The sequence below is a fragment of the Ananas comosus genome, linkage group 23, assembly GCF_001540865.1.
Source record: "Ananas comosus cultivar F153 linkage group 23, ASM154086v1, whole genome shotgun sequence".
Lineage (NCBI taxonomy): Eukaryota > Viridiplantae > Streptophyta > Magnoliopsida > Poales > Bromeliaceae > Ananas > Ananas comosus.
The window spans coordinates 3,864,210-3,882,093 of NC_033643.1; the positions used below are offsets into that span (position 1 = coordinate 3,864,210).

At 33.7% G+C, this 17,884-nt stretch overlaps 1 protein-coding gene across 8 annotated transcripts in view; it reads left to right on the forward strand.

Moving 5' to 3' along the window:
- Positions 1–17,884, forward strand: part of LOC109728029 (serine carboxypeptidase-like 33) — a 31,311-nt gene that overhangs the window by 2,599 nt on the left and 10,828 nt on the right. The window contains exons 1-7 of one of the 8 annotated variants that reach the window (XM_020258304.1): positions 12,519–13,355; positions 15,254–15,352; positions 15,617–15,676; positions 16,427–16,644; positions 17,164–17,271; positions 17,478–17,573; positions 17,700–17,792. In XM_020258304.1, coding sequence (XP_020113893.1) covers positions 15,663–15,676; positions 16,427–16,644; positions 17,164–17,271; positions 17,478–17,573; positions 17,700–17,792 — 529 coding nt within the window. In that variant the 5' untranslated portion in view covers positions 12,519–13,355; positions 15,254–15,352; positions 15,617–15,662. Of the gene's footprint in view, positions 1–1,871; positions 1,961–3,523; positions 3,800–5,941; positions 6,091–7,621; positions 7,718–9,324; positions 9,431–11,090; positions 11,440–12,198; positions 13,555–15,253; positions 15,353–15,616; positions 15,677–16,426; positions 16,645–17,163; positions 17,272–17,477; positions 17,574–17,699; positions 17,793–17,884 lie in introns of those variants that run through there. The other 7 variants (XM_020258298.1, XM_020258302.1, XM_020258303.1 and 4 more) reach the window with 7 other exon arrangements.

The following is a 17,884-nucleotide window of genomic DNA, read 5'->3' on the forward strand; positions in this document are numbered from 1 at the left end:
CGAGCAAATCATTTGCTCGGCTTGTGCTCGACCTAAAAAGTCGAGCAAATTATTTGCTCGGCTTGTGCTCGACCCCAGTCGAGCGAGTACAAGCCGAGCTAATGTCGAGCTTATGTATATAAAATATAAATATATTAAATAAAGTATATATATTTATTTATTAATATATATTATATATATGAGCCGATCTCGAGCTCATTTCGAGCCGAACACGAGCCGGTTCGCGAACAGCGAGCTGGATTGCCACCCCTACATATGCCCACTACCACTAAGGGCATTTCTGTAAAAGATTGCACAATGAAGGGCATAAGCAAAATTTCATAAAAAAAACAAAAACTAAAAACAAAAAAAAGGATGTTTCTTTCTAGGCCAAAATTATGCTCTCCACAAACCCCAGTCAAAAAGGTTGGGAACAGGGACTTGTGTCGATCTGCTTGTCCTGCTGCTTCCACCCCTCTTTGTTTCCATATAAAAGATTAGGGTAAATACAAAATATCATTCTTGTCCTCTACCCATTTCTAAGAACCATGCATACTGTGCCAATTTATGGCCCATCATGCTAATGGTGGTGGGCCCCACATGTCACATTAGGTTTGTGGAGATTCCTCCCATGTGAGACAACAGCTCTCATATTTATAAATTTTAGGAAAAACTTCAAAAAACCCCCCGTGGTTTCACAGTTTCTTACTTTAGTACCCTGTGGTTTAAAGTGTATCAATTTGTCCCCCTGTGGTTTTGTTTTTATCTTTTCTATAGCTTTTTTCTTAATATTTCGTTAAATTATATACAAAAAAAACTTCAGATATCTATCTAGATTTACCGAATATTTACTTTAGTACCCTTTAATTTTAATTTTGTCACTGATTTAAGAAAAAAAATAATAAAATTGATTAAAAAAAAAGGAGAAAAACGAAACCACAGGGGGGGGTAAATTGATACACTTTAAACCACAGGGTACTAAAGTGAGAAAGTATGAAACCACAAGGAGGTTTTTTGAAGTTATCCCTAAATTTTACAACTGACCAATCCAATAATAGGGGTGAAAATGGTTAGGATAAATGTTCGATAAATTGTAAAAAAAAAGTATATGACTTAGAAAGATAAAAAAGATTTCAAGACGTGTAGCAATACTATTCTCCTTAATTAAAACTAAACTCGTCCCCATTGTTCGAATAATTTAGTGTGCGCTGGGTCAATGAATGAATAGTCTCCCAGAATACAATGAAGCATGAACCTCAACTGTGTTTGTAATACAGAAATCGAGCTTTTGAGCACCCACTCGATTAAGTTGCCAAAAAAAAAGTAGCATAAGAAACAAGAATGAAATATTATTATAAATTGAGACTTAAACTCTTAAACCATTAGTCCTTCAACAACCAACGCTATGAGCTTATATAGATCACAAACGGATGCTTCACGAAGTGACACTTTATGAACGGGTGTTTTATGAAGTGACTTTTCAATTTGTGACTTTTCATTGGATTATAACTGCCAAATAGTTTGAACCTCTAACTGCCTTGTGCATCTAATTTGTGCTAATTTTAGTTCATATTGAATAAACATATTAGTATATATTATTATCCGAATAATATCCGAATATAAATCTGAATCAAATCTGAATCCGAATTCGTTTCTAGCAAATATGTCAACAAAAATTTAGCATTCGATACATATCTGCATTCGAATTCGCATATGTAAAAAATATGAACGTGAATACGATTTTGTTAAAAATTTGACCGTATTCCTTCATTTTCACCCCTATATATCCGAGAGCAACATTAATCTTAGAAAACTCAAAACTTTTTCTCTTTTCACATATCAATTATTATAAAAATTATATATATATATATTTTTTGAAATTTATGTTGCAGGGCATTATGTACCTCAGCTAGCAGAACTGGTCTATGAGCGCAACAAGGACAAGAAAAAGTACAAGTATATCAATCTCAAAGGATTTATTGTAAGTGTAAAAGTTTTTCTTTTTTTTTCACATACACTCTTGCATACACTAAATTGCATAATTGTTCTAATTTTAGTTTTTATGTTTTCTTTCAAAAATGTTACAAAAATTTGGAGTATATTTTTAATATAAATTTAACATAGATATTTCTGTCACGGCATGCGCGCAAACACACAAGTCTTTTAGAGGCACATGAAAAACATGCAAATACCAACTTATTTGAAAAAAATATTTGCACAATTATAAATATATATTGGTGGTGATATATGTGCCAAATCAATGAGAAACAATTTTAAGAGAATTTTGTAACTTATGTAATTGATTTTTCATGCAGTAACTTCGTACTTTCAAAACTTTAGATAGCGGTCTCCAATCGGCCCAAAGTAATAATATTCTGAGTTTCAATTTTTTTTTTTTATTATTATTTACGATTAGAGAAAGACATAATTGTTTAGAAATTAGAGAGCAGTGTAAGAATGATCCATAGAAAAGATAGAGGTGTTGAGTAGAGATAAAAGAGGATAAGAAAGGGGTGAAATTAATGAAAAGGTACAAAACAAACACATTTATTAAGATGGTTCTCAATACATACTTTTTACCAAAGATTCTTGGCTCAATATATGTGGGGTCATTTGTCCTAAATTCTGAAAAGTGAAGTTCTGCAAAATTAATTTTGGTTTGGATAATTAATTTTAGTTAAAGCTGTAGAGTGTTTGGCTGAGTCAAGCAAAAAAGTAATTTTTCTGAAGTGATTTTATAAAGTTATTTTAAAACTTAAAATATAAAATTTAAAATTTGAAGTCTAAATTTAAATTTATATTTAAATTTGAATCTAATATTTAAATCCTAATATAAAATTTGAGTTCAAAATCATAATCAGATTTCAAAAAGTAAGTTGTTGATTTTGAATTTGGGCTTGTAAAATTAGAAAACTAATTCTAAGAATCTAAATCAGATTTTGAATTAAAAAAAAAAAGTTGTCGAAAGCTCTATTGAAGGAAAAAAAAAAAAAAAAAAAAAAAAAAAAACCACGTTTTGTTCTTAAATCCTAATTCAAAATCTGATTTAGATTCTTAGAATTAGTTTTCTAATTTTACAAGCCCAAATTCAAAATCAACAACTTACTTTTTGAAATCTGATTATGNTCTAAAATCACTTTCCAAAATCTAGCCCACACATCCTCTCTCTCTCTCTCTATATATATATATATATAGTAATTTTCTCAGTAAAGTTCAAACAATTTAATAAAAATACATAATAAGCAATTAGTTTATCGCTAAAGAAATTAAAGATTTTATACCATAATATATCGGTACACATGTATTTTTGTGACTGGCACATATCAGCACGATTCAGTACGCACTTATGTCATACCGTGCCAGTAAATTTCGACACGATTCAATACCACGACACTTAAATCCTTAATCTTAACCCATCAATATGTTATATTTTTTGTAGAACATCTCTATTCTATATGCAACAACAAAATTTTCTTTCTTTCTTCTTCATTTTTTCCTTTTTTGTGTTCGCAAATAAGTGACAGTAAGTGATCAAATACTGCAGGTTGGAAACCCAGAGACAGATAACTACTATGACTACAAAGGATTGGCCGAGTATGCGTGGAGCCACGCCGTCGTATCGGATCAAGTTTACGAGCTCATTAACAAAGTCTGCGATTTTAAGACCGATAACTGGTCGAACGCCTGCAACGACGCGATGAACGTCGTCTTCGAACAGTATGACTTGATTGACATCTACAACATTTATGCACCAAAGTGTAATCTTGCGCAAACAACATCTTCACCTGCAGCTGATGATACAACTGGAGCTGAATCTAAGGTGACTCAAAGATTACTATTTCTTTTTTCTTTGTTATCTGCGAAGAGCTTATTTGACTTAGCTGGAACTTCTGCGAAAGAGTCATAGTAGTTTTGTTATGGTAAAATATATGGATGGTCCATTTATTATCCCGCGTGACAATTTTGGCCCATGATTTTAATTGTTAATCTTTGGCCGGTAAGGGGGAAAAAAAAAAAATGATTTTTATTGTAAAATGTCATTTGACTATTTATGAATTCAACTGAAATAAGAAAGGTAAAATGGTCATTTTATACGAAAACTTAGATTTTTTTTTTCCTTTTAAAAGTTTTCGGAGAACAGTATTTAATTGAAATTACGAAGACCAAGTTGCCATATGAGGACTCTCCATATATTTTACCATAGTTTTTTCATCAGATTTCACAAAGCAATAGCTATAGTTTGTAATGTCTACTTTTAAGACATAAAAGTTTATTCTTAGAGACAAAAATGCATATATAGAAGCCATTGTGACTTCACGTTCCAGTCAAAAAGTTTGCATATTTAGATTGCTAATTTCTAATTTCTGCCTCACAAAATAGAGAAGCTGTTCTAAAAGTCGGACCAAACAAACACAAAAAATACTTAATTATAAGCTTTACTGATGATTAATTTGCAACACAATATCAGTAGTTTTTTGTATTTACATTTGGCTAAAATACAAAAAAAAAAAAAATTTGTAAATAATTATTTTCTCTCCTGACTATAAAAAACATTTATATTTTACCCTTTTAAAATTTTAGAAATATTTTCAAAAAGTTATAGATTGAGAGGGTGAAATGACCAAACTGCTTTTACTTGTTATGTAAGAAAAAAGCTAAATTACAGAAAACTCTCCTTTAAACACCCGCTCTTTAACTTTTCCTTTTCGGATTTCAAAAATCTACATTTTGTCCCTTAAAATTTAAGAAATATTTTCAAAGGTGGTATCGTGTTAACGGAGTGGGCAAAATGACCAAATTTTATCCTTACTTCTTCTTAAAAAATAATTATTTAATTTATTTCTATAATTTTAAAGAGTATTTTCGATATAAATTATAAAAAATAACGGAATAGTGTTGGAATCCTGATAGAGGGGGGTTAAATGCAACAAGTTGAAATGTTAAGAGGGTAAAATGTAGGTTTTTGAAAGATAAAGAGAAAAGGTGAAAAAAAAAAGAATATTTATATAAGAGGATTTTCTAATAATTATTTAATATATTTATGTTACTTTTAAGGATATTTTTTGGTATAAATTATAAGAAATGATCAGAATATCGATAAAAACCTAACGGACAGGGGACTGAATGCATCAACTTGAAATTTTGATAGAGTAAAATACAAGTTTTAAAATTCAGAAAGAAAAAGTAAAAAAATGGACACTTATGAGAAAATTTCCTGTATTTTAACCTTTAGGGCGCGTTTGGTTCGCACTATGAAAGATTACTAGGAATAAAAAGATGTCCGAGAATCTTATTCATATTCATCCTATTACTAAGAATGTGGCATTACTGTGTTTGGTTCGTACGGTCATATTATTTAGTCGTGTTATTTAAGATTACAAAAAAATATACAATTTATATATTTATTTCTTTAATTAATTTTAGATAATGCTATAAAAAATTTTAACATTTTTTTAGAAAAAAAGGAGAGAGAACATAGGTTAGAGAGAGAAAGCATAATTAAAAAAATAGGAAGAGAAGTAGAGTCGAGATTAGAGGGAGTGAGAGAATTGAGATTTTAGGAAAAAAGGGAGAGAGAGAGCTTAGTTTAGAGAGAGAAAAAGAGTTAAAGTTTAGAGAGAAAAAGATAAGCTTAGAGAGAAATATGAAGTTAGAGTGTAAAGAAAAATAATACCAACTAGCCGGCGGATAGGAAGAAAGAAAGATATTAGACTTATTATGATTATTCCAATCCATTAATACGAGGATACTCATCCTTCCTCAAGGGAATGAGATTAGTATTTTGGGATAAATCTTATTCCCAAGTAAATCTAATATTACCAACTAGATTACTTAGTGCGTTTAGCCAAACACCGTCATATTTTGTTATTCCTATTAGATTACTAGGAATCTTAAAAAGATAACGCGAACCAAACGCACCCTTAGATTTTGACTTTATTTTGTGTTTGTGTGTGGATCTTAGGTGAGATTAACAGGTAGGATTAGGATGTATTCAGGATATGATCCGTGTTTTTCGGCCTACGCGGAGGATTACTTCAACAAAATTGATGTTCAAAGATCACTTCATGCAAATGTTAGTGGAAAGATCAGAGGAAAATGGAATGTTTGCAGGTGAGTTAAACCTCTCTTTCCTTTCTCCTTTTTTTTTTTTTTTTTTTTTTGGTTCCCTTTTTTTGTGGTCATGATTTTAGCTAGGCTAAATTGTAGAAAATTTTCTCTAAATATTAGTTTTTTTACTTTTTCTTTCGGACTTCTAAAATTCTATAATTTTTCTGTTTAAATTTTCAAAAATATGTTTAGGAGGATANTTTTCTTTTTTTTTTTTTTTTTTTTTTGGTTCCCTTTTTTTGTGGTCATGATTTTAGCTAGGCTAAATTGTAGAAAATTTTCTCTAAATATTAGTTTTTTTACTTTTTCTTTCGGACTTCTAAAATTCTATAATTTTTCTGTTTAAATTTTCAAAAATATGTTTAGGAGGATATGCCGTTAACGGAGAGGGCAAAATGACCAAATTATTCTTACTTCTTCTATAAAAAAAAAAATAATTTTTTCATATATTTCTGTTATTTTGAAAGGTATTTTCGATAAAAATTACAAGAAATGAAAGGAATAATGATGGAACCCTGACGGAAGGGGCTAAATGCAACAGATTGAAACGATGAGGGATAAAATATAGGTTTTCGAAAGTTAGAAAAGAAAAATAGTAAAACAGATATTTATAAAGAAATTTTCTATAATTTGGCCTTTTAACTATATTTATTTACTTTGAACCATCTACTTAAGCGATAAAAGTATAAGGACGTTTCCAAAAAAAAAAAAAAAAAAAAAAAAGGTTTGCATGCACTAACTTGAAGTCCGTTTATTTTAATTTTCCGGCTGAAATTAACTTTTCATCTGAATTTTCATGCACTTGAAAATTAATTTTTAGACTTTAGAAATTAAGTTCCACCACTTCGTGTGATTGTTTCTTGTTTCACCAAAAAAGTTTCCATCCTGACACACCAGAGAGTGAAAACAAGAAATGGGGTAGTTTGAAACTGTTGTTTCCAGCTTAACGGGTTATCCTGGAATAATCAGTTAAGAGGTGAGAACAATAGTTCGCACCCCAAGCCGAAACAAGCTTTTTTTCAATAGCTGGAACAAGCTGGAACAAGTTAAATTATCTCTTATATTTAATTAATTAATTAATTAATATATTTTTATTACTTTATACAATATTCGTAGCTAATAAATTTATTAATTTGTTAAACTATTTTTAATTAATATTTTGATGTTAATTACTTAGATAAAATATTTTAAATTTAAAATTGCAACTCTTATTTTTACTGTTCCACTTTAACCATTCAAATATTATTTACCTTATTCACATAAACAATCTAATTTTCATCCAAACGTAAAATTGGTCTAATTCTTGCTTATAGCTGAACTTGTATGTATTCTTGAAATAACCAGTTCTTATTTATATCTGAACCAAATGGAGCCATTAAGATAATAAGAATCTTATCAAACATGGATAGAGGAAAAAGTAATGAAATCTTATAGTTTGTTTACTTTTTTTTTTTTTTTTTTTTTTTTTTTTTTTTTTTTTTTTTTTTTTTTTTTTTTTTTTTTTTTTTTTTTTTTTTTTTTTTTTTTCCTGCAGTGATCCCATTTTAAATTCATACAACTTCTCTGTATTCTCTGTACTACCTATATACTCCAAGCTCATCAAAGGTGGACTAAGGATATGGCTTTACAGGTTTGTATCCTCTTCTTTATTTTACCAGTCCAATTTAAGGAAAAACTTTAATTTGCCCTCCTGTCGTTTAACGTATTTACTTGTTTAGTTTAAATAGTTTCACTTTACTATTCTTTGATCTTTTCTTTTGTATCACCATAAAAATTTGTCATTGACTGAGATACTAAAGTCGAAAAACGTATTACACACATAGCGGTAAAGTGATATATTTTACAAACCACGTAGTTACTATGTAAAACAAAAAAGGTTAAATTATAGAAATTTTTTTTATAAATACTTACTTTTTCACTTTTCATTTTTGACTTTCAAAAATCTACATTTTGCTCTCTTAAAATTTCAAAAATATTTTAAGAAGGATACGACATTAATGCTGAGGGTAAAATGATCAAATTGTCTTTCTTTTCCTATAAGTTTTTAATATATTTCTGTCATTTTGAAGGATATTTTCGGTATAAATTATAAGAAATGAACAGAATATGATAGAATCCTAACGGAAGGGGGGTTAATTGTAAAAACTTGAAATGTTAAGGAGATAAAATGTATATTTTTGAAAGTTAGAAAGAAAAACTAAAAAAAAAGGTATTTATAAGGGGATTCTCTGTAATTTAGCCAAAAAGGAAAAAAAAAATAAACGAGTAAGTAACGTGCATTTCCTCTTTATTTTTATTTTTAAAAAAGTTGCCTATATGCCCAAGCAATTGTTTGTGAATTTTGACTCAATTGTTTTATTTATGGTCAAACTTTAATTTGCCCCTGCGTGTTAAAACGTTGCACTTAACTACTCTATAGTGTAGTGTATTTTCACTTCACCAACCTATAGTTTAAAAAGTTCTATTTAACTGTTCTACAATTTTATTTTCTTTTACAATATTAAAGACATATTGTTAAACAGGACATTACCTTGTGGTTTTCAAAGAGAATTATTTTACTATTCTATTTTGACGATAGTTTGTTTTTGTTTTAAAAATTAAAAACAGAAGATAGTTAGTTAAGTATAACTTTTCGAACTACGCAGTGGCAAAGTAATAACGCGTTATGCATGCGACTAGGGGTGTAAACGAGTCGAACACGAGCTGGCTCACGAACTGGCCAATAAACAATAAATTAAAAGAGATTAGATTAAATATATATAAAAAAAAAATTTATAAAATCTTATCCATTAGACTTTGATTTGATAGTTGAAACCTTACATATAAATGAGTCTTTTTATAATTAAGCTCGCATTTATATTTTTATTTTACTAAAATTTAAATAAAAAAAGATATATTATATATAATTATTTATTTATATATAAAAATATAAATTAAATAAAATATATAAATATAAAATATATGTATTCGAGCTGTTATCGAGCCAAACACGAGTGAGCTGATCCCAGTTCGTGTTCCGCTCGTTTATTAAACGAGCTGAAAAATTCTAGTTCGTTGGTCGGCTTGTTTATAAACGAAGCGAGCGATCTCGAGTCCTTCAGGCGATACGGGGGATGGCTCGCGAACATGCGAGACCGGATTGCACTACATGCGACAGCGGGGAAAATTGAAGTTTACTCTTTATTTATCCCAATATTCTTATTTGATCCTTCCATATATGTGTGTGTGTACATGTAGTGGTGATGCAGATGGGAGGGTTCCAGTGATTGGATCCAGATACTGCATGGAAGCACTTGGCCTCCCAGTTAAGACCCACTGGCAACCTTGGTACCACAACAAGCAGGTTTGCATATGAAAATTTGAATCAGAGTACAAATTTTTAAATTTTAAATTTTAAATTTAATATGTAAGCATCAATCAAACTTCATTAGTAAAATAAAATAAATCAAACAACTGCCACGCCAAGCGTGCAGAATTTTCTTGTTTTAAGTAAAAATTGAGAAAATAGATGAACTGCAGGCGAAGGTTCTAGATATATATATTTTTTAAAAATATATATAGAGTAGAGAAGCTGCTTTAGAAATTGGGGTAAAAGAGGCGGTCGCTTTGAATGAGCATCGCAAATTTGTAATTTTTTTTTTTATAAACAAAGTCATACAACTAATTATCTTAAAGAGATTGATTTAGTGATGGGAAATTTTCTACCATGGCTACACTTAAAAAAGTGAACTACATGATTGATCTGCATTATGTTACAAAATTTTTCAATATTCCTTTTTATAAGAATTTAGTGCTCATAAAATTAATATATATTATTATTTGTACTGTTTCAGTCCGCTCTATCAATAATAATTTATTGGATCTAAACCAACATCCTAAAATGCATGTGCCTAATTTTTAATATTGAGTCTTTGGTCTTTATATACAAATAGTTTAAAATGTCGCAACGGCACCGCATGCATTACTCATGTCTCCAATCAATCAAATTGTGCCCTTAGGATTTACTGATCATCTCATCATATTTTTTTTAAAAAAAAATTATTGTTCTATTCTCTCAAATGAAAGAATTTGATTGATTGAGACATAGATGATGTAGTGAAACTGCCGCATAAAATACCACATCCTTTATATATATAATTAATCATAATCCAAATTCTATGGAGGTAAAGACTATTTCGGTTATTACATGCTCTTCTCGTTTGTGCTCTGGCGTTCCTATATATAGTCCAAAATTATCAAATAATATGAGACTCATCTCATACTTTCTTCCGATAATCTAGCTCTGATGCCAAATATAACTGTCCAGCATAGCAGTAATAATAACTAGTATCTTAGACTAATAATACAGATCCAATAAATCATTAGTGTTAGTAGACAGAATCATTATATTATAAGAAAGAATAGAATGAGTTTATCGAAAAACTGTAACGACCCAACCCACTAGCAATAATAACTCGTTGGGCACAACCACTGGTCCAAAATGCTTAAGCCCAGCATTTAAGTCTATTATATAGGATTATTGGGGTATGACACACTCCCCCCGTTAAGGTTAAGGCTCTGACTCATCTCACACTACCAGCTGGTGAACCGGCTCTGATACCAAATATAACGATCCAGCCCACTGACAATAATAACTTATTGGATCTAACCACTGGTCCAAAATGCTTAAGCCCAGCATTTAAGTCTATTATATAGGATTATTGGGGTATGACACACTCCCCCCGTTAAGGTTAAGGCTCTGACTCATCTCACACTACCAGCTGGTGAACCGGCTCTGATACCAAATATAACGATCCAGCCCACTGACAATAATAACTTATTGGATCTAACCACTGGTCCAAAATGCTTAATCTCAGCTATTATTACTAGTGTCTACGTCTTATATATATATATATCCAATCACATTCTCATTCCTATCCGATATGGGATTATTGAAGTGTGACAAAAACTCCTTCAGTTAATTTTATTTTTCTACAAGAAAATGACATAGGAATGCGGTGCAGGTGGCGGGGAGGTTCGTGGAGTACGAGGGGTTGACAATGGCGACGGTGAGAGGAGCCGGTCATTTGGTGCCCCTCAACAAGCCTAGGGAAGCTCTTGTGCTCATCAACTCCTTCCTCATGGGGAATCAACTCCCCACACACAAATGATGATGATGATGATGATGATGGTGATGATGAAAATGATTGTTATGAAGTGATTTTTTTTTCCTTTTGCCCCCTGCAAAATGCATTCGCAGAAAATATTGCCCATGACATGAAGTAATTGATTGAGAGGTAGAGAGGAAGAACTATCTACCCAATTTAAGAGAGAAAATAAATAAATAATTAAATTGCCAAGAGATTTGATCAATAATAGAGGATGTGTGGGCTAGATTTGATCAATAATACCGTCATAACTTTTATTCCTATTGAATTACTAGAAATCTTTAAAAGATAGCGTCAACCAAACGCACCCTTACATCCATATTTGAGACAATATAGCAGCATAATCTGCCCTATTGGGATTCGGATTCTAGAAGCTTCTCATGACCTTCAGTACCAAACAGGCACTGGATCGGGTATGTTGTATAACCCGATCCGAACCCGACCCAATCACACACTAGTTACATATTATGGCCCAGCAGGCCCACTGGATCCCCGGTAACTCTAGCCCAATAAAGGCCGCAAAAGTTATTGCCTGGACTGGTCCTACGAACCGGGCCACTAAAAGCCTTTGGCACATTCTGCAAGCGTCCTTGTCGCTGTTTACTGGTGCGGTTCACAGTGACGTGGTGAACCAAGTTCACGAAATACGATCCTCTCCCCTCCCTCTCGAAACCGCCATTAATGGCGGATTCCACCTCAGACGCCATGACCCCTTCAATTTACCAAAATGCCCCTCCCATCACGCACAAATGTAATAACTAATAACCGCTTCCCCGCTCGGTGTATACCATTAACCCGTAGAGGATCCGACCCGTTACGATCGGAGTGGCTCGGCCCGGGCCCAACGGGTTAAGCAGCCCAGCTCAGCCCAACAACAGTTGACACAATTTCACTTGGGCCCTTGTCTTGTATAAAATTACATTGGACTCCACAAATAATCTAAATATATACCAGCCGTTGCAACGAACTAGCCCCAAAACTCTCTTCTTCTTCCTCTCTACTCCTCTTCTGCTACCTCACTCTCTACCTCTTCTTCCTTCTCTCTCGTGCTCTACCTCATCTTCTCTGCTGCATCCACACCACACCAACTCCTCATACCTCAACAATGGCGAAGGAGAAGATCCGTAGCTGGATAAGGAACAAACGGAACCCGGATCTTCGTCGACGCCCATGCCCTCCGTCCTCAGCATTTCGTCGTCATCGCCGTTGCGTCTCAGATCGTTTTTTGATCCCCGATTCCCACCCCGTTTCCATCCAGATCCCAGCTACCAGCCAAATCCCTCCTCCGATTGGCTCCTTGTGCAAACTGAGGCGCGGAGTGCTTTCCCAGAAGCATTCGTTCGACCTCCACTTTGCCCTCAACTCCAACACCCGCGGGATCGTGATCGAATCCCCCCGTCACGCCCAATCTACCCCCGATTTGGTATGTGTTGATCGGGTTCTAGGGTTTTTGACGCTTCCGGTCGATTTTTTTGGACGATCGGGTCATAATTAGGGCTTCTTGTAATGGCCTCCTGTGTTGCTCGCCCGTGCGGAGTCGGGGGGTATACTACATGTGCAATCCGATGATGAGGGCGTTTAGGGTTTTGCCGCGGACGATGGAGAGGCCCTTCATGCGATTGGAGCCGGAGTGCGAGGTGACACCGGTAGGGTTAGAGTTCGACCCCACCACGCCGCGATTGCCTGGTTACACCGCTTGTTCGGGCAGTGACATTGTGGTGGCGATCGGCGGCTCGTGTGCAAGGTGTTCAACGCCGTCACTGGGGCTTGGACCTGGTTTGTCGCATCAATTTGCAACAAATTCACCTGCATGTACTGGAACCAGTTGGTGTATGCCAGGTGCTCGATGATGGCTCACCCACTGCTGCTGCTGCATGTTTTGCAGCTCAATCTCGAGAGCATGCTTGGGGCGGGGGGGTGGGGGGGAGATCACATTATAGGATGAGGTATTGGCCACACGGCAAGGGTCAAGGTTTTGGTAGGGTTCTATCTTTGTCGAGATCAACAAGGAGTTCATTCAATTTCAACTAGTTTCAGGTCAGTGACACAGGCAATCACATTTAAAAGGAAATCGATCAATTAACTTCATCTACAAATACTTCTAGTGGATTCAATCATATGGTAATTTTTCTTTTTCTTTTTCTTTTTAGCTTGGATTAGTTTACATTGGCATATTGGATGTTCTATACTATTCTTTACAAGCCTTCTGAGTATCTATATGATCTATAGTTTTTGCTAGCGCCTGTGATTGGATTGCTTGAAAACTGGATAGACAATGATCTTAACATGGTGTAAAATTACATAACTACCTTGAGATTAGGTAAGCTAACTCAACTCAGTTACAAAAGATTGGCTCTTTTATTTTGGTGAGATCGTGCTTTAAATTTTAATCAAAAGCTTAGGAAACTCGATAGTTGAGTTATTTGAAACACTTAATGCATGATTAATTGTACAATAATGCGTCAAAGGTTCTTGAATATCTCTCTGATTCTTGACCTTATTTATGTATGTTCGAAACAGCAAATAATTTATTGTCACCGTCAACTAATAACATTTGAGAGGTATACCACATACTCACCACCTATGTACTAGTTATGTAAAATCTGCAACTTCAAGTCCTTTATTTAGGTATTATGGTACTTGTTATGGTTCTAGAAAATCCAGGCGCCTAAGCGCTAGGCTCACCGGCCAACGCCTAAGCAGCCCCTAGGCGGGCGAGGTTGCCAAGGCGCGCTCAAGGCGCACCTTCTTCATCTAACAGGTTTATATACTCTAATAGGTTTGGATCAAGGATTTAAGTGACGTGGCACGGAGTCGTACCGGAAACTTGCCGGCACTGTGTGGCACGGTGCGTGCCGAGTCGTGCCGATGCGTGCCGGTCAAAAAAATTCTTATGTGCTGACACATAATAGCATGAAATATTTATTTTCTTTAGCAACAAAATAGTCTAACTATTTATTATGTCTTTTTATCACACCTTTTGAACTTTATTGAGGAAATTATTTATTAATTTAAAGAATATAGGGTTTTCAGTTATGCCATTGGCACGGGATCTATATCGTGCCGATATTTTGTTGGCACGGTACGGCACGGTGGATACGGCCCGTGCCGACGGGCACTTAAAACCTTGGTTTGGATCCATATATTTATTGGTCTAATGGATTGAAACATCTTAGATGAATTCAAAATCCTAAACTAACATAATCTAAACACTAAATAATCATCAAAATCTCTCCGCTCCTCTCTGCTCTTCCCTCTTTCTCGTTCCTCCATTTCCTCCGGCTCTCTCCCTTTTTCCTGCTCGTCCGAATGCGGACTAGCTAACATTTCTAGTGTGACGTTTTTTGGCTTGGAGCCTTGAACACTTAGTTTCATATGATCGTGATGCCCTTTTAATGATTTGTGGCTTGAAACTTTAATTTTTTATACATGTCACTTTTTCACGATCTTATGCTTATAGTTATATGTTTTTTACATCAAAGTTTCCTATATGTTTTTGAATTATTAGTTATCTTTATGCTGGCCTTTATTTGGAGACAAAAGACAATTTGTTCTTTAACTTTATCTATATTATTTTGGCTTTTAAAATTATCATATATATTGCTTGGCTTCTTCTCTTTTCTTCATTTTTTTTCTTCCGAAATTGTGATTATTTGGGTAGTTATAGAATATCTATTCTGATAATATGATTTTAAAGAGTATTTAGTGCTACTTAATAATTATTAGTAAAGAATTTCTCAGTTAATTTCAATTTCTATGAAAGTGTGCGCTTTACCTCTCTTGGGTGCGTGCCTGTGCCTTGCGCCTAGGCTCTAGCAGCCCTTTGCGCCTTGGGCTTGTTTTAAACACTGGGCTTTTGCATGTTTATCCTTGATGAAATATCTTATTTTGTTGAAAAAGGAAACAAATGTCAGTGATCGATTCCATATTGAGTCAGTTGTCATGCAATCTTTTTATTTTCTTGAATTCTTTATAATCTAAGAAGTCTGATCTCTTTTAAATTGCAATTTGACTTCTAGCTGTGCAATTAAGCTGTAAAAGCACGACACAAAGCTGTTAAACATGTGCTGACCATGTTTAATCATTCTCTTGCAACTCGTCATAGATGGAGTAAAGAGGTAAAACTTTGATGTTGAATTACAGTCAGGAACTAAAGAATCAGTAAATGCGACAGAATTTCGACAACAATTTCATCTTCTGTACTTCAGTGGAAACCCATCCTACTAGTCATCATATTATAATAGTTTACTGTCTGTCCCTCTCTCTACCATGTCATTTTGCTTGAGACCAAATCTTACTGGAAAATTTTGCGGCTATTTATCACATGCATTCAGTTCAAATAGCTAAAAGAAGCTTCTTTCTGATTACATGCAAATTTGCAGCTCATCTTAGTGGAAGTGGTGAATTAATTCCATTTCCATTCTTCTTATGAGAAAAAAGATGTATGTTGGTTGCCAGCACATCTTATTTTCCGTTGTGTTTACATGTTTCAACTGTGTCCTCCTAATTATGGCTGCTCAGTTTATCTTCTTAAGAGTTAGAAAAGTTATAAAGCTTTTTTTTTTGGGTGTAATCTTGCTTTCTGCTTGTTAGCCTCCTGGATGATGCTCTGATGAGTTTCAGCAACTAAATATCAAATGCATTGAGTAGAAGCATACTTGTTTGTTGATCCCTAATAATTACTAAAATAGAGGGTAGTGCCAATTTTGAGTTGAAATTGTTCCTCAATTCCAAGACGCAATGACCTGTTATCTGTAAAAAAAAATTTGGAACTTTTGCTTCACAAGAAAGCTGGAATATAGTATTTTTATTTGGTCATCCTATTAAGAGAGAGAGAGAGAGAGAGAGGAGAGACGCCCATTTCTTTGCCCCTATCTAACATAGAGATACCACTTTGATCGCTTCAGTACAATATCAACCATTGTAGAGAGAGAGAGAGAGAGAGAGAGAGAGAGAGAGAGAGAGAGAGAGAGAGAGATGCCCATTTCTATGCCCCTATCTAGCATAGCGATACCACTTCGATTATTTCATGACAATGTCATCCATTATAGCTTTCTCTATATATTATTTCTCTGACTCCATACCTCACATCCACCCTATTCCTACCTAGCCATGGCATTTACTATGAGGCCCCAAGTACTCTATCCGCTTCTCATCACCGCCATTTCCCTTTCTCTCACACCTTCTCACAGCATTGAATCTCCAATAAAAGAGCAAGAAGAGCATGACTTAACTGCCCAAGAAGGTGATAGAGTTATAAATCTCCCTGGGCAACCAAATAGCCCACCAATCTCTCACTACTCAGGATACATAACAGTGAATGAGGTGCATGGGAGAGCCCTCTTCTATTGGTTCTTTGAGGCACAAACACTTCCCCATGAGAGGCCCCTCCTCCTTTGGCTCAATGGAGGTCTCTCTCTCTCTCTAAATCTTTTCATGCACTATGATAAGCAATAAATAAACAATATTCTCATCATAAGTAAATCAAATACATAGAATAACATATAGTTGGTGTTCTTCCTTTGATATTCTTTTCGTGTATTATAAATTAAATGAATTTATGTCCTTTAATTTTAGAAAATAGAAATAATTGTTTCCTTTAATTGAATAATTTTACTCAGTTATTTTGAGAATTTTGCTAAATACAACAATGAGACCATTAAATTCGACGAATTTTACCACTTTTAGCTAATGAAATTACAGGTTTTCTTAAACAGTTGATGATTAATAACTAATAGAGTTGCTGAATTTTATAAAGTTTCCAAATTAACTCAGAAGAATAACTCAGAGAAGAAAAATGAAAAGATTGAGAGAGAGATCTGTATAAAAGATAATGTTAAGAGTCTATTTCAAAATCGCCTATAGTTGAGACTTGAGATGGGTGTCAGCATATTTTTATATTTTTATGTTTCTTATTTTGGTTTTTTAGGACCTGGTTGCTCATCAATAGGCTTTGGAGAAGCTGTGGAATTGGGGCCTTTACGGGTCCAAAAATTTGGGACAGGACTTGAATTCAATAACCATGCTTGGAATAAAGGTTATTTAATTTTTTCTTACCCTTTGGTTTGTAAGTATACCCCTTAATTGTTGTTCTGAGAATTTAAAGTCATCAAGTACATTGAGAAATAGAAAACCAACTTAATAAAATCTTTAAAATATTGTAGTTGTGAATACTAACCTCTCTCACATGCAGTTTTTTTTTGTTTTTGTTTTTTTTTTGTTTTTGTTCCTTTGCTTTATCAGAAGCCAATTTGCTCTTTTTGGAATCCCCTGTTGGAGTTGGGTTTTCCTACACAAACACATCCTCTGATCTCACTGCAGTAGATGATAGAGTTGTGGGTAATTTATTCATTAACCTTCTAAATTTGCCATTTGCATATGAACTTTATGTAAGTTTTATAATTAATAATTACCTTATGATTATTTAATCCTTTTTTCTTTTTTTTTCTTTTTTTTTTTTTGTAGCTAAGGATGCTTATAGTTTCCTCATTAACTGGTTGAGAAGGTTCCCTCAGTATCAAGATCACGATTTCTATATATCAGGAGAGAGCTATGGAGGTAAAGATATATTATTCCTCTAAGTATTCCAACTAAATTTGGGTCAGTGGGCCTGTGGCTGTACAAATAGTAAAATCAGGCAATAAGTAGAT